Raw genomic sequence first — 21628 nt, 5'->3', positions numbered from 1 at the left:
TGAATATGGCTCAAAACAAAGCTTGTCGAGTTTCGTAAATTTTCTTAACTAAACAGCTGTGTTCCATATTCTCAAAGAGTTGCAAGACTACAATTAAAACATGCCAACTTAACAGCAGCAACACAACATCAGGCATAAGACTTGCATTGCTACACCAAGGCCGTTCCATAGAACCATCACAACACAAGACACTCATTGGCTTTCTATTCTTCTTCGCATTATAACTTAACAGGCCACACACCAGTTTAACTTGAATCTAAATGACAACGCAATGCCAATGAAGCAGAATTTCATTGAATAAAAGGAATGAAGGAGTCCTAAATATCCATGTGTAGCATATTATAAACAAGCCAGAGACCACATAATGTTCACACAAATTGAAAGCGCAAAGTGTTCAAGTTATGCCCATCTTTATATCAAAAAAGAAGTCATTCATTTCCGCAGATGTGTTAGATGGCAAGCAAGTGACAAGTCAAATACCGGACGCAGATTACAGTGTGACAAGATCATGTGATTGGTCAATGGCCTGAATCTTCCACCATAGTTACAAATCACAGATTAGAACGAAATGAAATCTGCCATGTGGCTGATAAAGAAAATGGACAAAGGTGCACAAACAAAATAAAAAATGAAGTAAAAACAATAATATAATCCACAACTTCATGGTTATGGTTCTTATGGAATTACATTCTTGGAGGAACCAACACAATATTAGGATAAAAGTTCCCCATGCTGAAATTGTCTTTCTTTAAATCGTTTCCATAGTTGAATCCCCATCTGTGCTCCTTCGGACTCTTTGTGGCAAGGGTTCAATTCCCAATATCTTATGAGTCTGGCGGAACACAAGCATTCTCAGTGCATGCTGAATGACAAAATAGCGATTATCTTACCATTTAAAATGCCTTCAATTATTAAGTTAATGCCTTCAATCCAAATCAGTTTATATCAAGCAGGGAGGCTAAGCGTTTTAAATTGATGGTTTGGAAAGGAATCCTGCCAGGTACAGCATATCTATACTAATGCCCAACCAGTGATGTAATACATAAACGCTTCAATAATTTCCCAGAAATATCATGAATGAAATGGTGTTTGAGATACTGCGACCGGATAGCACAACAAAAGCATTCCAGTGGATAAGTACTCAAGTTATATAGGAGTACACTTAGCACATAAAAGACAATTATCGTAGTCAGTTATGTGACTCTGGCCTCCATTCACCCACTTGTATTAAAATTCCCATGTCATAGTCATTTAAACCCCTCCCCCCCCCCAAACAAGAACAGAAATATAACTCACATGAGCAGATTCGGTGACGTCTTCTCGTTCTTGCAGTGTCATAGACTGAATCACATCTGTTGGTGTCTTTTCACACGGGTCGTAAAGGCCACCACTGTCTGTAGTAACAAATTAAAAAAAGTTTATGCTTCTACTCAACCTCCAAAAGGCTTTATAAACTAAAACAAGTAGGTAAAAAATCTGTATGAGTTTTATCGTCCGATGTGACACTTCAAACAACACATCGGCTAGTAGAAAAGTCACCGTAATAGGTTTCTGTAAGAGGCGGATAGCACAAGCATATCACTATAAAAGATATGCAAGTACGATAAACCTCTACAAGTTAACGAAAAATCTATAATGAAAAGACATATCAACGAACAAGTCAAATATGGGACAAGAGAGATAGGGAAGGATCCTTTACAATAGAGGTTCTGTCACCAATTTTGGATTTTAAATACAAAAAGTAAAAATCTAAATCTTAAAATACATGTGGAATATTATTGATTTGGATTTAAGTTAATCTCTAATCCACATTTTATTTGACACGACAAAGCAGTCAAAACAATGAAGGACTTATTTGATATTCCTGCACTTTGAAAATTGCTTCAATAAACATTTTATTGAAAACATATTTTATTATCCAAATTATTTGACTTTCCCCATGTCGTTCATTTAAGTTCGCCTCCCTGCTGACGAATATAGGTGACACTGAGTTCAAACAGAAGCAATGAGATCAAATTGAAAAAAATTAATGGGAATTGAAAAAACAAGATATTACCAGCAAGCAATATTCCAGATGATAAACAGCTTAGTACACGTCGCAGTCCTTCTCCCACAGTCAGTTGTCCGAACAACGAAGTGCGGAGAGCTTTCTCAATGACCAACTCAAGAGCCTGAAATATATATATGAGCAAGTATATAAGACTGAATATAGCAAAACAGTCCACAAAAAACAGCGGATTTTCCAATAATCCTTATCAAATTTCTTGTAGCAGCAGGGTTACCAATAGAAAGTGGTTGAATAATTTATAAGGCATCAAATTAAATACTTGGAGAGAAAAATTCTACACTCCAGCCTAGCTTAAGTAAGTCCTGTTAACTAAACGAGTACAGTTATCAATGAAACCAAACTAAAGCAAAAGAATTTCAGGAACCCAAAATACATAAGTGTTCGAGATACAGCGACCAGCTAGCACGGTAAAAAGCATTCCAGTGGATATGTACCCGACATTTTATATAGGAGCACACTTAGCACATACAGGACATTTTTATAAAAGTCAGGCATGTGACTCTGGCCTCCATTATTAACGATATATACTAAAACAAGTAGGACTTGCAGCTGAACAACTACCAAAACCTTACATTTGAAAGAACTAAAATCTAATGGCTAAAAGATGGCACATTGTTAACTTGTTAAAAATAACCCACGCTAGAGGTATCAAACCAATTATCATAACAGTTTTGAAAGGTGGATATTTTCTCCCAAACTTTATAGAATGGCGACCTCTGTATAGTTATCAAATACAGATCCAGACTGAACCACTGAACTTGTACAATTTTCTATGAAAAATAAATTTCAAAATGGCTAATCATACCCAGTCGGATAGTGGATTCCATGTCGAATTTCTTCTCTTCATATCCTTGAAGATTCTAATCAAGATGACACACGATGGAATTCCTTTTGCACAAGCCTATATCACAAGAACTAATTAATGATGGGAATCGCATTTCGGTATGATAACGATCAAGTACCAAGTTTACAGATTCACTGAGTACAAAATTTTGATTTTCTTATTACAAAAAAGAAATGACATTTTTCTAACATTATAGGAATTAGTTAACAACCATTATGGAACAAGTGATTTGGTTCAAAGTACTTTATACATTGTCCAATAGAATTTGGAACAAGCGATAAAAATACTCCACTCATTTGACAAATAAAAAACCTATACTTATCAATTAGGCAATGAATTTATCAAAACACATCAAATTTTTTCCCAAAAACTCACAAATTATTTCGGATTTGGTGTATTTAGGACCTTTAATAAATTGGAAAGTCATTTTTCAATAAAATTGAGCCAAAGTCACATTTTGTACCGAATACAAAGTAAAAGCCACAGAAAATATTATACATAAATGAGAATCCTCAAAGCACAGAAATATTTTTTCCATAAATTTTGATACATATCATTTTCAAATCTTTGTTTTTAAGAACTCTAATAAATGGGAAATGCTGCTAAGATTTCAACAAAATTTCAGCAAATTCGCTATTGTGCCAATCATTAAGACAAATTTGCCCAAATTTCGATACAAATCATTTTTGAATTGTTGTTTTTAAAAAGTTCAGCAAAATTGGAATGTTGGTCAATTTTCAATAAAATCTTATTTGTAAAATTATGATTTGTCCCAAATATAAAAGAAGGAGTCTTCAAATTCCAAGGAAGGACAACAACGAAAACATTCCCACAAAAAATCAAGTCAAACCTGGAACCACTTGGCATGTCGAAGTTCAGCCAAGGACTGGAGGCATTTGTCCCTGTCTAGCATGTCCGCAGGCCCAGTGGTTGGTTCTATTGAGTAGTGATGATTATGACATCAGCACGCAACACAAACGCGCGCAACGTATTGACGTGTGTGTGTGTCGTGCGTTGTTCGCAAGATTCAGACATGAAAATATGGGGAGCAATCGTTAGAAATGAATTTCGCTACAAAGCTAATGAAGAACTTTCCCTCAGTATGGTATTGAACCATTTTATTTAACTTTGGATACAAAACTAAATTTTCTACCAAAACGTAGTATACCAGATACCAGAATTTCAAAGCCAAAGAAGCAAGCAACGTAGATACACCGAAATCATGTTTCCCAACTTAGCAAGGAATTTCTTTACCAGAGACATTGTTAAAAACAAAAAACTTTTGAAGATTGATATTCCACAATGAAATCAGATTCATTACAAATTTGTTTGAATTCACATAAAGAAATTTGCATTTGTACTAATATCTGAACATCTCTGAGCCGCAAAGCCCTAATGTCTAAGTGGAGTTGAGAAGCTTGCAACTATGGGTTTGAAGTAAATATCCTGAGCCCCAGAACAATTTTTTTTTTGTCTATGTAATTTTTTCTCGTCGTTTCTCAGGATAAATAAGATAATGAAGCCAACAAATATCAACTCATGTAGGACTGCTCAATATATTTATACCTTAGATATGCTCCCCAGCTTTTCCTATCACTTCAGTCGTCTAATATCGGATTATCAATTAGGGATGTCCAAAAAATTTACCTTTTGTATTCCAAAAATGTAGTAAAATAAAGATTACTGCTTTTACCATACAATTTACAGTAAATTCAAAAATGAAATTTGGCTCAAATCAATTCAGATTATTGCAAAAGAGAGTAATAGAAAATGGAATATTATGTGAATGGACATCCCTATTAACAATTACGGTAGTAATATATAAGAATAAAACGTAAAAGTACAAACCAAGAGTTCGCATCAAGGGTGAAGTAAGATAAACCCTGACAGTGCATCTGACTGGCTCATCTTTATCATTCATCTCAGGTGGAGAAATAATAGTGATCATACATTCTTGAAGTCGGATTTCAACCAAATATTTCTGGCCTCCCTCCTAAAGATAAAAAATATTTCCCAATATTATTAAGGCAAACAAATTGGTGCATATCAATTACAATTAATACAAAGTATGGTTCCAACGGGTATTTACTGGCATGTTGTGCACCACCAAAAATCGATACATATTTATGGTATTCTTTTAAAAATTCTAATGCTGTCATATGAAGAGGTCAAGTCAATAATTGCTAAATAAGTTTCTTTTATTAATTCAGAAAAATCAAATTTCTCGGATGAAACATAATGTTATAACTATTATTATCAATTACACTATGTTTGAGATACAGCGACCAGCTAGCACAGAAAAAGCATTCCAGTGGATATGTACTCAACAATTAATCTAGGAGAACACTTAGCACATGTAGGACACTCAATTGTCACAGTCAAACATGTGACTCTGGCCTCCAACCAAAACACATAGTAAATACTAGTTTGCATCATGCTGATAAACCTCGCAATTTACCTCTAGAACTCTGCTCAATATGGACCCAATTTTTGTTAGCATTCCGGTAGTCGGTACATTCACGCTAAGCAGGACCAGCTGAGCCGAGACATCTCCACCTAACAACAATCCTTTAGCAAGCGATCCAACCCTCATAACACCTTGAAGCATTCTTTTATCTTCTTTGTCACTTTAATAAAACAATAGAGAATTCGACGAGGTGTTCAATAATTGCACAGATGTGGACAGGATGAACCAAGGTATAGGGCAAGGGTCTCCAACTGAAAATAAGTCGCGGACCACTTTTTGAAATTTATTGACGACGCGGGCCGCAAACTAACAAATTATATACAAAATTGTAAATTAACAAAGTAAATCTGAATATATTGTTGAAATTACCCTTGAATTTTACACCAAGCAACATGAAACATATTCATTTACGGTACTTGTGTTGGTTACTTGGCACCGTTTTGTAGCGGTGAGAGACTATGTTTGGCCTTATTTTGCGTTTGCATACAAACTCTCGTCCGTTGGTCGTGTGCGAAGGGCTGATTTGTTAACTCTCATTGTTAAAAAATTATTTCACAAGCCTTCAACATACACTCTTTAATGAAGCTACCATCAACGAAAGGACGCATCGATTTAGCAAATATCTCACTTATGGCAATGCTTACTTTCATCGAATCTTCACAAGTTTTGTTTGTCTAAGTAAAATTTCTGTTTCATCAGTGAAAATTTCATTTTCGATACCTTTTCGTGGCAAATTGTTTTAGTATAAACATGGTATTTTCCCCTGTGTAATGATCCATAAGTTTATAATAATCCAGTTTGCGTTAACTGCACATGATTCATATTCATCTTATGATTCACAACTGCACACTTCCACCATCTGACCGAAACTTGTTTATTTCGTCATAATGAAAACGCGAAATGAAATGATTGGATTTACAATTTAAATATTACAATGGAATAAAATATGAGTGGTGGACTGGTGGTGGTAAAGTGATATAACGGGGGTATTTTGTTTTACTTTCAACAGTTTGTTGTATCTGACTCTTGATGTCAAATAACACGATAAAACTCATAGTTGACATCATACTATTTTAGTTTTTTCTGGAAAAATCTCAACCACGACGTGGGCCTAAAAAATTCTTTGCGGGCTTCTTTATTAGAATTAGGTATTGCATGTTGCAGTGAAAAACTGACTGCAGAAAAATATTTTACTCAGGTTCAGTTTTGTGAAAACGTCCCAAATATATGTATGACAATTTATTTAGTCTCATATCTACTAGGCTTGCACGTAATTTACGGATTTACGGAATTACGGAATTATTTCGAGTTACGGAAGCGAAGTTACGAATTACGTAAAGTCGTAATTATTGGTTGAGCGCTTTGGCAATTGAAACGAGCTCTTTTCAGAGCAGTCAATTCCATCGATTGTAAAAAATTAAAGTTTAATAAGTAGAAGAAGTTAGAGTTCCGGTATTCGCAGCCGTTTTTCTCTCTCTTGTCACGCAGGTGGGGAAGGCATAACGCGTTACCATTTACTAATCTACTATCAACTTATCTAACATGGCCAATGTACATATTAACCGTAGATAATGCCGTGATAATTAGTGTCGCGCTTATCAAACAGCAATATGACGACGGAAGAGAAATTGCGCAATGAACCAACGCAACTTAGTCTTTTCGGCATCGGTAAAGCGATTGAGCCGGCAGAGAAACGACGGGATTTCCCGTGTTTATTCTGCGCGAGAACCATTTTCTATTACAGAATCTTGATGTTCTGTTACCGGTTTTATCGTTAAATATCTCTCCAGACTTGGCCTTGCTCAATATGTTTTTCACAATTCCTCGCAATATTTCGGCCAAATATGATTAATTAAATGTCTTCACCAAATGCGGCAATTATTTTGATTTATCATCGTCTCGAATACCGCCAGCATTCGACCAAACTTGTGCCAATCTTAGCCGATAGGATTGTCGACTTGAGTTAGAAAAATAAATTAATATTTTCGTGAGTGCAAAATAAATGTCACAAAATGCATTGTTTTGCGATATAACTTTGTATTTCCGGAGAAGGCATGTCATATAAGTACGGTATTTAAATTATGCGCAAATAATTAGTATTTGATCTGAATTATCGCAAATAATGTTATAATATTTAGGCCGCGAAATGATTTAATGTAAAATGAAGCATGGTAATCGGAATATCGTCAATAAGTCGGCATCAATAATTATTATAAAATGCTAACTAAGTAGTAAAGTCGGATATTGTATAAAAACGGTGAAATAACAAGTCTGATTATTAAATTTGAAACCCGAAATTTTTATTTAATACGAAAGTCCTATTAATACGCTAATACGATTTTAAAAAAGTCAACTATCGTTTCATAAATATCCGTATACCAGTGTCGGTAATGATAAAATTGATCGCATAAAATTGGGTGATAAATGTGATAAGGGAAAATAAAGCTAACACAAAAGATAAAAATCAGAATAAAATTAATTTGAATTCACTCCTTGATATTTGTCTTTAACACCTGTCGCCGGCGTGTAGTACTGCCGGGAATATGAAAACCAAACTTCGATGTCCCATTCGGAATAGAAGTGGATTCAATTGGTTGTTATGATAGGTTTAAATGCGTGAAAAAAATATCGAAATTACGGGGTCATTACGTAATCGATTTGGCCGTAATTACGGAATTGATTTTTGTCAATTACGTGCAAGCCTAATATCTACCATTATTGGATATTTCTGTCTGTTAAATTAGATTTTTCAACAAAATCTGCTCCAATTTATTTGAAATTTTACAGTAAATAGCAAAATCTTTTGTGCGAGAATTCCTGCACCATTCATAAATGAAGGAATTGTTTTTTAGGTTCTAAATTTGAATCAAAAAATAAACTTCAGTTTCATAAACTGCTAGTAAAAAATAATGTAAAATAATAAATTATTAATAGGTTGCTAATATGCACTAATGGGTGTGAGATTGTATACCGATATTGTTTCAAGCGTGATTCAGTCTGAATACTGAGATATCTAAATCAGGGTTTCCCAAACTGGGGGGCGAGGGGTCGAGCGACGAATTTTAGTGGTCGCGAAGGGCACACCAATTTCAAACAAAGTTTGATATTTATTGAAACTAGTGCAAAACCTAAATCTCACGATTTCGAATATGATCTGAGTAGCGGCGCGCTTGCATAACAATGCCGGCTTTGATTGTTAGACCCGAGAAGTGGCATGTTTCCAAATCACCTGCGGGCCGCACAGAAGTATCTAGCGGGCCGTATGTTGTGCAGGCCTGATATAGAATATACTATGGGAAATTATTGTATGTTGTCCCTTGTAAAAGAACTAATTATGGTAATCCATGGCTACAAAACTTTGTCGCCTTTCAGATTCATAATGTTTCGATTTATTTTAAACATCGCTGTGTAAAAAGCAAAGATGAATTCTTTTTAACGAAATTCACATTAAAATAAGTGTTACATTGCCAGTATCCATAAAAATTAGAGATATTTATCCCAACGCCTATTTAGTTTGGCTGGATTACAGCAAAAAATTAATACATATTTCATAAAAATTCTTAACAACGTATTGTCAAGATACTTACCCAGAAGCAGAATCACAGTGAATAACATATATAGTCATTCTTCAATTCAACTAGAAAATCCACATACCTATTTTCATCAGTTTCCTTTTCATCAGGTTCCTGTTTCACTTCTTGTTTGATTGGTTTCTTTCCGTCAGCAGCCATGGCATCGGAAAGTTCATCTGAAACCTGCTTCAATGATTTTTCAATCGTTCGAACAGTGTCTTCAATCAATCTGAGTTCCAATTCTGTAGGATAAATTCGTTTGTGTTTCTCAAAAATAATTGCATCTTCATAAGGTGTTTTGCGTTGCATCGGAGGTGTAGGCCCACCAAATGGTCCAAACATCGGCCCTGGTCCACCAAACTGTAAACGAAATTAGAGTTTAACAAATTTTAAATAGTTTTCGCTAAAATCAGCCAGGTATTCATGATTGCCAGTATCTCTAGGTATTTTAGTAGTCCCCATATTTGGCTCAGATAGGAGTCCTCTTTACTCCTGTGTGTAAAGTACTCGAGAGCGAATTCTCTCAAAAAAAATAAGTAATGGAATATCATGGCATGAAGATTCGATACCTAAAACCCTCAAAGCTGTAGTTTTTACAATTAGGATGAAAGATATCGTGTTAACTTTTCTATACAAGGATAAAAAAAATTGTTAAACAAATTACTAGGAATTTGGAGTAAATTGTATATATTGTAAACTGAACGAAATACAGCCAATAAAACAGGAAAAAATGATTTACCATAGGTCCACCAAATCCAAGAGAATCCATTGCTCCGAACACTTCACCCTGGTGTGAAAATTAATAGTTTAATGCTTAGCAATCAGAGGCAGGAATAAATGAGTTAAACAAAATGATAGATGATAAATGGAAAGTATCATCTTCTGAAAAGTCTCGAATACAAAATTTATGTGTAACATTTTCGTCTGTTTTAATGCTACTGTTCTGCCTAGCATATGATAGCAATAATGTGATAACTCTGATATTAGAGTTAAAATTGTCTTTATACTTACATGGCCTCTAGGTCTTGGATTCTTCTTTTTGGATTGTTGAACTCCAAGATTAGGCTCCACTAGTGACAGATCGTATAACTGTTTAATAATTTGTTGTGCAACATGTTGGGCTGCTATTTTCTTTCCAGCACAAGTGTATGAAGCATCTAATGTCTTGTCCTCACTGTCGACAGACACATTGATGGAAACCGAGGCAGTGAACATCTGAGAAGAATAGGATTTTCATGTTATTCCAAGGGATAGGGAAGTCGATGATACGACACAATTATGGCAAACCACGGCCTCTATGGTAACCAGTCCAGGTTGAGTATGGAACCAACCTATAACAGCAACAGCCATGAGTCCAGCTATCATCACACATTATCCCCAGCCACAGGATTCGAAACTGCAAAGCAGCATAGGGTAATCAAGAGCAATGCCAAGTGTGTTCCCACTTATCACAGGACTATGTCGAAAATACAAAATAATGATTTGCTTCGTGGAAGGTTACTCGAGTAACATAAGACTATTTAATTTATTCTTTTTTTGGAAATTATTTCTAGTTTGTCACAGCGAGGGATGAAAACAATCAAAAATAATATTTTCGAATACAAAATATTGAATATGTTTTAATTTGTGTAATGTTCAACAAGAGTTGATTCCAAACACATTTGCAAGGCATGACATGTACGATAATTCCCTATGCATAGAAAACATGGTGCAGTATACTACGCTACACATTTTCATCATGAATTTAATGTTGCACCTTCCGAAGTCACGAAGTCAAAATAATGACATGAGACATACGTTAGTGCTCCAAAAAGTAAGGATGTGAATAATCTGGAACCTAAAAGACTGAAATGAAACAAATATTGATATAGGTAGGCTGCTAATGAGCAGTGCCAAAACAGTAATCTCATAAATAGTAGTGCTTTCCCCATCAGTGAATGTTACGAAACATCACTCAAAGTGAGAGTGTCACAGTGTCATAAACTGGTCACTATTATCAACAATACCCATAGACTTCTTGTGATAGCAAAGCTATTTACCTTGGGTGGGGTATTATCATCAGGTGTGTACTTGATATCGAGAGGTTGATTTGTGGACTGACAATATATATGCAAGCGTTGTCTGCTATCGTCTAACTTCCAGTTCCCAAACTCATCAATGTCGTCTGATCCATTAGACTGAAAATACATTGCTGAATGATCATCAACAGAATAAAAAAATACAAAAAAAAATTCGGGTTTGCTTGGGACTCACTGATTGCCTAGTGGTTTCTGTAAGGGTAAATAATAATTAGATCTGGTGAGTATTTTTATTATGAAGAACTAATATACTATCAAACAGAATGATTCAAAGAGCATATTGGCATAAAATAAAACTACAAGAAGCATACTGGATCCATAGCAATAGACATTGAATATCTGATATTTGACATCCAACAAACTGATGCACATGATAAAGGCGATATAGCTAATTTGGAAAATCACTTAGCAAATACCTCCTTAGACAATCAATTTGTTAATAATTTATTACTTGACAATACTTTAACATGAACTTTCATTTGACTTTGTGGTAAAAATAAACACATGCAGTAAGGACGAACCTCCTCATCAGCTTTTCTTTTAGTTGCCTCTTTCTTTTCTCCTCCCCTCCGAGGATGTTTTATCGGGTCACCTTGTTTTTCGACGAGACCTTCTTTGTACAATTGTCTCAACATTGCCAGTGCACAGACAGCTGTTGCCTGTTTCTTGTTACTTCCACGTTCCTTGGCAGTGAATTCTGGAATAATTCAAATTGCTAAACTTCAGAATTTCAGTCGATACAAGGCTATTATCTCATCTAGGAACTAGCAAATCCCTAGCGCAATGTATCCCAACCGATGAGTAATTCCTCCCAGGGGGAAATGTTATCGTTCCTCCCAGGGGGAGAAGTGTTACTTAGTCTTTGCGGTAGATTACTAATTATCTTCTAGTTCATTTGTATTACTATAATTCAAATTTATGCACATTAGACATTAGACACCCATTTAAATGCGCAAAACATAAAAGTATTCCATCGTCAGAGAAAAATAAGGACTTCCAAAATAGACGAAGAGAAGAATTTAATGAAAAGAAAGAAGGTTTTTGAGAGTACATGTATTTTAAATATCCATAAATAGAGAAAAAGTGTGAGGGTGCAACTGTTAGTCAATATCTTACCAATTATTTAGTGTCAGCTTACAGATACTATGGTTGTATGATTTATTACCTTTACTCAATTAACAAAAAATATAGTCTACAAACGCTAGAATGGGAATGTTAGATAAATCCCTATACATATCTGCACACGAAACAGTGCAACATGCTACACGATATCGATTTCAATTTTTGCTTTTCTTTAATCACTTTACCACATTCAAGGTAGAGCAACAGATCAAAAAGCAGCCACCAGAAAATATTAAATGTTCCCATATGTAGTGCTCTTACCTTTATCCAGCCATTTAACTCTCAGTGACAATTCAGCTGCAAAGCTTCTAGCATGTTCTGGTCCGTGTGTTTCATGTTTAAACTCTGATGGAATTCTCCAACGTTGGGTGAATTGATTCAAACGTTGTCTGCAGTTCTCCAAAGTCCATCCCCCGTTTTCCTCAACCTTGTAAGAAAAATGATGTAATTGATGATATGGACCGCTCAAACTCCAGGGTAAACTGGGTAGGGAAACAGCTATCCAGACCAAGGTTCCAAATATATAGCATATTTTGTTTAGTGAAACAATAAAAGCAGTCAATTAAAAAATGGGCGATGTCAAATACGCTTTGATTCTCAATAGAGTAAACCAATCTCTGCTGTGCCAATCTTAGGAGCGTGCCAGACTGCATTAAAATAAATAGATACAGAAATGAGGAGCTTTACCTGTTCCGGTGTTTCTGACACAGCTTCCGATTCTGCTTTAGGTGCTTTTGGTGCAGGGTCAACCTGTTTTAATCAAAACATATATTTTGGACATTGTGATTGAGACAAATCCTAAACAAAAAATAGCCCTCCGAGCTTAGATTTAATATAAATTGAATTTTATATCGAGTATTATGGAGAGTGCTGTTGATAATAATTGTAATATTTGTGAAATTTTTTTTATAGCATAATAGGTCTCCTCATCTAAATTGATCACTTTGCAAAGCAGTCGATTCAAACATGTCACATCCGACCATATTGGGCATATTGGGTAAGTTGTAAAAGTCACTGGGCCCGCTACAAATGATTCATATATTTAACTTAATACAGCGAAAAGAGACAAATTTGATATTAAATCAGGAAAATTTAATCTGTACATTGACAAAATACTAATTTATGTGTAATCCTGTTCTGTAATAATATTCTGTTCAAAAACCAACTTACTGGTTTCTGGGGTAATTCAGACTCCTTCATATAACCAGTCTTAACAAGATGTTCACAGAAATCCCATGCAGCCTTCGATTGTGAATCTTTCTTACTTGCAGCAGTCACTTTTGCAATATATTCTAGTCCAGAGATTTTGAGCTGGAACGGATTGAAATATTAGTTCCAAGAAATAGAGTCCTCAAATTACAAAATAACTACGACAATATATACGAATAACGATAATTAAGAAATAAAATCGAACAACTCCATATCATAAAATTCTATCAATTCGAGCTTAGATTGTGCTCAGAACCTGAAATTGCATATTTTTATGATTGTGCCAAAATACATCACCGTGTCATGACGTCCACTGACCATGCAGCTCGCAAATTGACACTGCGGCAGATCCAGATTGCACAAAAGCAAATCCAGAGGCTGCCAGTAATGCATGTAGAGCCGGCAGATCGACAGACGCATTTGTATTTAGGTGTCTTGAAGCCTGTTGGCCAACATGCACCTGCTGACACCTCGACAAAGGCTTATTAAACTGCTTCAGCAATACTGGATCCACTAACAAAGTCAATAGGGAGATATAGGGCCAGTGACAAATCTAACATGGTGTAATTGGCACAAGAAAATACGTTCAGGAGTGTAGGGCTCATCGTTGTACAGAAAGTTGTAAAATAATCCAACTCACGGTACAAACAAATTTCATCCTAGGAGGCATTCCACAGGGTTCTATGGTGTATTCAGGCTTCAATCTTCTTTGTCCACACCAAGCATAAAGATAAGCTTTCACTTCAGTAGCTTTGATGATTTTTGGGCCAGTCGAAGTTTGGCCACCTCCACTGCCACCCTGTAATGAATTCATCAATTGTTGAATGTTGAAACTACGAGAACTCGCTCAGTATTGAGTGTTTGAATAACAAACAATGCAAATACCTTTGCTAGTTTTAACTTGTTCCAGAGTTAAATAAATTAAGTATAAGTATTTTATTCCGAGTATAAAACCACAATCAAGGCATCAGCACAGCAAACGAACAACCATCTTGAACAAAGAAATGGTGATAACGGACTGTGGGGGAAATACAATACAGCAATATCATGTCGTACAAGAAGAATTTATAGAAAATAATTAACTGGATTATACATTATCACAATACCATACCGTGCCAGTATGACTCCCATATAATAATTAATTGCATTACCAAATGTATTACAGAATACAAAGCTTACAACTGTCATATAACACAAATGAAATATCAGGAATTTGTAATGGAGGCAAATACTGTATGTGAAATAAATATTCCCAAACATGATAGAAATTCGCCTCCATATTTATGTCTGCACCGTATGCACACCCTAACTAAATTTGAAGAAAGGGTCGGCTTAATTAGTGCAAGATTAACAATTGACTTTATCTTTTAGATAATAAATGCTTTCGACATGCAAAAAGTGTCTGCCAGGGATGTCCAACGCTGGTAAAAAAAATCTTGTCAAAAACAGGGATGGCCAATTCCAATAAAGTATTCAAATGTATTCGAATATCTCATCATTCGAATATCGGAATTCACGTTCATAAGAATATCGGATATTTGTGTGACGTCACACATTTTCGACGCCGCTTTCAAGACGTTTCCGTTGAATGAAAACATTCTCGATAGAAACTTGCGCGTGATTGTTTTTATCACTCATCAGCGTAACGTGTTAATTAGGCCCGTAAACGCCTTTTCGATTGTGTTATTGTGTTTATTTTTGTGTTATTCGAAAATTTTCCACAAATTTGTTCCACGATAACATTTATTTTATTTTTGTACGCGCACGGAATTGTGAATCTGGTAAATACGTTCATCGGCGGCAAGTTTCTAAAGACAACGCAACGCAAGCGGCAATTTAAAATACAGAAAATAAAACCGTAAACAACATAAGTTTTATTGAGGCCCGCGAAAATTTAAAAAACGCTTTTCTAAGCAGTGAAAACCGCAAAATTTCGTGTGCCTCCGGCACACATTATGTTTGGTCGGCGTTTGGAAACATATCGTCACTATTTGAGGCCGGGATTTGCCTGTTTATCCATTACTTTAAATTGCCGTCGAATATTTTCGGGTTAACACGATACAAGGTTTGAAACGCGACTTTTTCCCTGGTTGTGAGGATGTATATAATATAATTAATCTAAAGTATATTCAATCAATTTTATTGTGATGAAATAAATTTTACTCTTGAGATATTTTACTCTGAGCATTTCGATCGAGCGGAGTCACTGTTAACAAGTACATCTAAATATTTGCCGAATTCGCAAAATACGAATACAAACAATATTTAATCGGACAGCTTACCTCACGTTTTTATTTTTAATGGCCGCGGATTGCAATGGTATATAAGAGTGGTGAGGATTTTATTTTGTCGACGCAACCGCAGGTTAAATTGAAGACAATTAAATTAATAAGAGCAAGACATTTGAAATATGCCCATGTCGGTCACGAATTCATCACTTTGCACAACAGAAAAATATATATTCGTTGTTATATTATTTGTTGTAAAAGTCGACTCTTTTAACAGGTGGCATAATCGCGGCGATGAATATGTATTTTTAATTTACTGCTAAACTTTATATGTATATTCATTGTATGAAATGAATTATTCTCTACACTTAAACAGGATTTTATATAATTATTTGAGATTTTTCTAACGGTGATAACGAGTTGGCAAGATTGCAAAAATACATATTAAAATTAAATACATCAAGCAGTTTATCTCGTAATTTTAGGTCACAGATTGCCGTGGACCGAATAGTAATGTTTTTTTTGACGTAAGAATAAGCAACCGCGAGTTATGTTGGACACATTAAATTAATATATAAAGATATTTTAGAATCTCGTAGTTGTCATGGATTGAATATTTTACGTAACAGAATGATCATTATACGCTGACAAGACGGCTTTTTTAACGAGCGCGGAATCGCGGTGGGTGTTACAGGCGGCAATGAGAATTTCCGATTTCGAAAATCCTGGCTGCGCGCTGGCAGCATTGAAGGTTATATACACCTCAATGGCTGGCAGTGGTGGTCATGGTCATCTATTCTCTACAACTCCTTGGCTATCTTTTCATATGGTCATTTGTACAAAGTGAATAATTTTAATAAACTGACTGTGTCACAAGTTGCTATTATTTTTTAATAATAGCTATAAACTATCAATTACTTTGTGTACATATACTGTTGGTCTGTGGCTTCATTCTGATATTTCTATTGAAGCTTATTTCCTAATTTACTGGGTTTTAATCAACTAAAACAAAAATGTGTTATTTTCGATTTTAGAATGTATTCGGAATTCCAGATTCGAAAACATTATTTTAGAATGTATTCGGAATAGTTTAGTATTCGGAAATGGCCATCCCTGGAAAAATGTGGTTCGTTGATCTAGTAAAATTTTTGATTTTGAGAAATATTTCAGAATATCTTAACTTCAAATAAATTTAAATATTTAAAATTCGAATATCCAAAATTTGAATATATGACTATTTCTAGTAGAAAACTACTTGAAACTTCTTATCATCCTCAAACAAAACTTATTTTATTAAAAAAAATATTTAGTTGCATATGATCGTGAATAGAATGATAAGTACCGATTAATGTAAGAAATAGATAGTTCATACAAATACAATCATCAAGGAAACTGCTCTGATCTAGTGAACATAAATGAAGTTCTGGGATACACATTTTTTAAGTAAGGTTTTTTGTTCGGTGTGTACACAGACAGAAAACAAGTGGAACAACAATGCACTTACAAAGCTTCCTCTGCCGCCACGACCCCTCCCTCGGCCACCACCACCACCCCTTCCTGCTCCTCCTCTGTTTGAAGCTTCATTCTTCTTGTTCAAGTAGTATTGGTTTGCCGCAACATAGAGGGCTTTTTCATACGAGTATTGTGAAGATGAAGCCTCTTCTGGCTTGTTGTATGTTGAAATAGCAGGATAGGATGTACTGTAGCTGGGTTGTTGTGAGGGTTGTGTGAAATAAGAGCTATTGCCTCCAGAGCTAAGGGAGTTTCCAGCTAAATAAGAGATAAGATGGTCGGAATTTTAAATTTGGTTATTTCGTTAGTAAGTAAACAAATAGAGATGCCAAATAATCTAGTGCAGGGCTACTCAACAGGCGGACCGCGGTCCGAATCCGGACCTTTCGGGCATCCAATTCGGACTACGCCCAATTCTTTATTTTGGATCATTAGCCCCACTTTTAAAATTTCCTTTTATAAAATCACTTTTATAGATTTGAATATATATATATATATGGAAAGAACTATAACACCACAATAAACAATCTTGATTAGCTAATGATCATTAGTCGGCCGAGTAAGTGCATGTTTAAGAATGTCTAAATATAATTTATGGAAAGACAGAACCCAAATAATTTTGAAGTTCTGTATGCGGATCTTCGGTAAAAATAGTTGAGTAGCCCTGATCTAGAATATGAAACCAAATTTTTACAGTCAATTTTGCCATAAAAGGCTATGCAATACTCGGCAAATATCATATGGTTTTTGGAACTACATGAATCAAAGGGATATATATCAAAGGGATATATATATGCATCCCTAAATTGAATGATGATGCGTTTGGATGAAATTCATGCTCAGAAAGTATGTTGGTATCCACAGTACAGTACCTTTGACATATAGTACTTTCGGTGGATTGACAGATTACTTAACATCATTGCAAGACAAAGTCACATCTCATTTCAGTATATACTAGTAGTTACAAATTATTTTATGAAGAAGTTTTCTAGTAGTTCATCAAGTACATTAATATTTTATTACAAGACCAATGTACTCCTTGTTTTGGTTCTGAAACTTTGTGTTCAGAAGCATTAATTATCAGAAGCGATTTAGCTGATTTAGAAATCACTTAGCTATAGTGATCTTTCCAATTAATTAGTGAATGGATTTTAGTCAATCAATCCAGTGTTCCACAATTGGAGTTCACAAAATTCTAGGTATCAATGATGTCCACACAAGAGGGCCTTGTAAATAGTGCAGAGGCAATGTATTGTATTGTTCAATGCCGTAAACAAGGCTACCTTGATAGCATTGTTGCACAATGTTAAATCCTGAAATTAACATTTTAGTAACAATTCTTAAAATAGCTGATGATCGAATTACAAACCAAAAAAGTGGATGATTTTACTGAACATGCCTCCAATTGAAGAATATTCAGAAAATCCTGAATGAAGCAAATCCTTTTAACTCAATAAAGTTGAAAAATAGATCTTACTTAATCCCAAACTATAACTTGCAGCACTTGGTGCCGGCTTACTGTATCCTGTAAAAGTATTCCCACCGGTATATTTGTCTTCTGCCTTCGCAGCACCTGAATAAATTGAATCGATTGATTTACATACCGGTAATTAATTAAAGGCTAGTCAGTGAAAAAAAAATCCAAAAAACCTTGCTCAGATATGATTATGTCAACAACAATGCACCTTTGACACAAAGTACATTCTGTGGATTGACAGATAAAATTATACATCATTGCAAAATATAACAGGTATGTGATTCAAGACCTGATCGTAATTTACTAAAAATGATTACCGCTGCTGACACTTATACTCTCTGTAGGCATATAAATCAGTATCAACTCAATAAGTCTGTTCATTTAAATGATTACTGTGTTCATTGGGATCATTTTTGAAAGCTGATGCAAGTGAATTTTCAAGTCAGGAAATGCTCAAAAGGGTTACTACCTAAATTGAATCAGAGTAACTACGATCAATTTACCATATCCGGTGCTTCCATATCCACTATTGGCAGCCGAAGTGCCATAATTCGTTCTTCCATATGAATTTGCTCCAGCTGACGTTTGACGACCGTAGGAATTTGACTCATATGCATATGACTGTGTTGTGGCAGCAGCGTGTTGATTAGAATATGCAGCAGTTTGACCAAGTGTTTGTGAACTATACCCTGTGCCATAGATTGAGCCAGTTGCAACTGCTGGTTTGTTAGCAGCTAAAGCAGTTCTAGTTGTCTGTTGTGGCTGTGCAGCAGGATATGTTGTACTTTGATAAAATTGGGTGGTCTGAAACAATCAAAATCGACAATAAATAAATATCAGTGCTCAATGGTGATAACAGAAAACAAATATGTTGCATATGCAAGTTCAGGTCAAAAATCTCAGGTTTAAATCCGGTAATGGAGGCAATAAATTGAGTAGGCAGTCTCAAGCCATCTCAAATTCATTTGTACTCCACACTGTTTATGAAAAAATAGTAGCCTACTACAGTATTTCGTTCAATCTTGTTGAGCAAGAAGTTGAGATAAAAAATTTCCTAAAAAAAAAAATATCTGTGACATCAAAATGAGTTTGGATTGAAATTAGAATTACTAAAAAGCTGCATTTATGGAAGCTTAGCAACAATGGAACAAGCAGCAAATCCTGTTTATGTACATCGCAGTTTTCACAGACTATATAGTATGAGTATGTCAACAGAAAACTACCTGAGCTGGCTGTTGATAACTTGCTGTCTGAGCAGCTGCAGTTTGCTGAGCTGGTTGTTGACTGTAGCTGGAAAATAAAAATATTTAACATTACGTACAAAAAATTTTTAAGGAGTTCACATATCTTTTCTTCTCAATGAAAAGAAAAAGATTGAGATTTATAGTTATTGAAGCATTTATTAATATCCAGCAACTATTGAAATAAATAGAAAGACTTTGAGATAAATTTATGCTCAGAAAGTATGTTGGTATCCACAGTACAGTACCTTTGACATATCTGCATATAGTACTTTCGGTGGATTGACAGATTACTTAACATCATTGCATATTTATTTAGAAACTACACAAATATACGCCATTAAAATCCATAATAATAACTTCTAGGCATACAAGTGTCTCTTGCCACATTACAGCATTAATCAAATTGAAATATCCACAATAAATAGGCTATATGGTCAATGCGCAGTCATGAGTCAGTGAGTTTTATATGATTGAATTCATTCCAATACAGCAATACCAGTATACAGGACGAAATGCCTGGAATGGTACAATCTGACAATGCCATAAATTTCAGAAATATCAGACTAACTACTGAACTGTGCTTATCAATGACCATGGTACAATTCCATCGCAAAATTGAAAGAAGTAGCCTAGGTAAAGTCTGAAACTGTAGTCAGATAGTTCATTCAAAACTGCAAAAGCAAATACACAGACGACAGAATACACGGATACATGATAATTTAAGTCTTACGATACCTATGTCACGTCATAAGTAATCAATTTTGACTCACGCATATTGTGTTCCACCATGAACGAAGTATCCACTCATCTTCAATGCTCCCAAGCTTTCTTCGGTAAATAAGCCGTCTGAATTCGCCTGACCGTACAAGAGAGATCAAAAACTCGTTGAACGTGGCTGACGGAGACCCGCTCCACATGCAGCGCAATATACTACACGAGGAGATTATTAAATCACGTGACTACCGGCGGGGCTGCTTTCTTTCCTTATAGATTTTTTTCTTCTTTCTACTTTATGTTGTCTGGCCGCGCGGAAAAGAAAAAGGGAATTGAGAGCCTGATATACAGCGTGTTACGCAGGAAGGCACTCGTCGCACCGTGGGTTCGGAAGTTCGAATTTCCGTAACTTTTTTAATGTAATTCCTCATCGGTGCAGCGGGGTTTCACATAATCTCTGATCTGTCACGGATTCCTCCACTGTCCAAGTTCATGCATCCAAAACAGTAAATTGGCAAATTAACTATTTCCGTACCAATGGTTGGTTCACCATCGAAGACGGCGAGAATGCTATAGTTTTCTTCATTTTCTTCTAGTTCTTGTCACGACAGTGAGCCAACATTGTGAGTTTCGGCAGCACTGAAATTCTCTTCATTTCTTGTTAGTTGTAGAAAAATCCGCAAATGTTCGAAAAAGTATGGAATGTAATCACTAAATCCGTGCTTCTGTTCTGTGGGCTTTGGCGAAAATTTGTAAAAATTCTATCGTCTAAAACTCTATTTGCAAAGGCGATCTATGGCAAACGACTCGTGCGGTTCCCTCGCTTGCGGGCCGATAATGAGTTGCGCTGCGCACACGTGTTACGCAATGCCATGGGTTTGGAGACAAAACTTTTGACCCGTAGTTGAATAGGTCACGATCATTGAAAATACACCTTCAATGGTCTGATGTTCAGCACGATGTGTTCAGTTGTTTATAAAATTTTCGCATTTCGTGTGTGTTTATTCGTGACTAAGACCGATTTGTGACAGCCACGGCATTGGCACCGGCTGACCGGTACACGTTTGTCAAAAGTTAGAATTAGAAAATACAG

General features: G+C 35.4%; 1 protein-coding gene across 2 annotated transcripts; it reads right to left on the bottom strand.

The window, feature by feature from the left end:
- Positions 1-272: 272 nt before the first annotated feature.
- LOC120330203 (uncharacterized) lies at positions 273-20820 on the bottom strand. Of its 2 annotated transcripts, XM_039397063.2 has the most exons (21): positions 20592-20820; positions 19801-19867; positions 19081-19381; positions 18578-18673; positions 17093-17358; positions 14001-14159; positions 13322-13462; positions 12839-12901; positions 12413-12578; positions 11551-11726; positions 10991-11128; positions 9963-10166; positions 9691-9738; positions 9034-9311; positions 5371-5539; positions 4761-4905; positions 3763-3848; positions 2874-2969; positions 2057-2171; positions 1297-1394; positions 273-862 (listed from the first exon to the last, which is right to left on the bottom strand). In XM_039397063.2, exons 1-21 carry the CDS (start codon positions 20627-20629, stop codon positions 749-751), a joined length of 2964 nt encoding a protein of 987 aa, XP_039252997.2. In that variant the 5' UTR covers positions 20630-20820; the 3' UTR covers positions 273-748. The 2 variants fall into 2 exon arrangements, 1 of the variants encoding a protein (XP_039252997.2); XR_005567818.2 differs by lacking the exons at positions 273-862; positions 1297-1394; positions 3763-3848.
- Between the last annotated feature and the right edge of the window lie 808 nt (positions 20821-21628).

This window comes from Styela clava, chromosome 12, assembly GCF_964204865.1.
Source record: "Styela clava chromosome 12, kaStyClav1.hap1.2, whole genome shotgun sequence".
Taxonomy (NCBI): domain Eukaryota; kingdom Metazoa; phylum Chordata; class Ascidiacea; order Stolidobranchia; family Styelidae; genus Styela; species Styela clava.
Note: the sequence above shows the minus strand (reverse complement) of the source record. Positions and strands in the feature narration are given on the sequence as shown.

Coding starts and splice junctions, on each gene's coding strand:
- LOC120330203 (XM_039397063.2), bottom strand. CDS start 20,629: ATGAGTGGATACTTCGTTCATGGTGGAACACAATATGC. Junction 12,902..13,321: donor CTGAATTACCCCAGAAACCA/GTAAGTTGGTTT, acceptor TGATTAAAACAG/GTTGACCCTGCACCAAAAGC. Junction 9,739..9,962: donor ATCCAAGACCTAGAGGCCAT/GTAAGTATAAAG, acceptor TTTTCACACCAG/GGTGAAGTGTTCGGAGCAAT.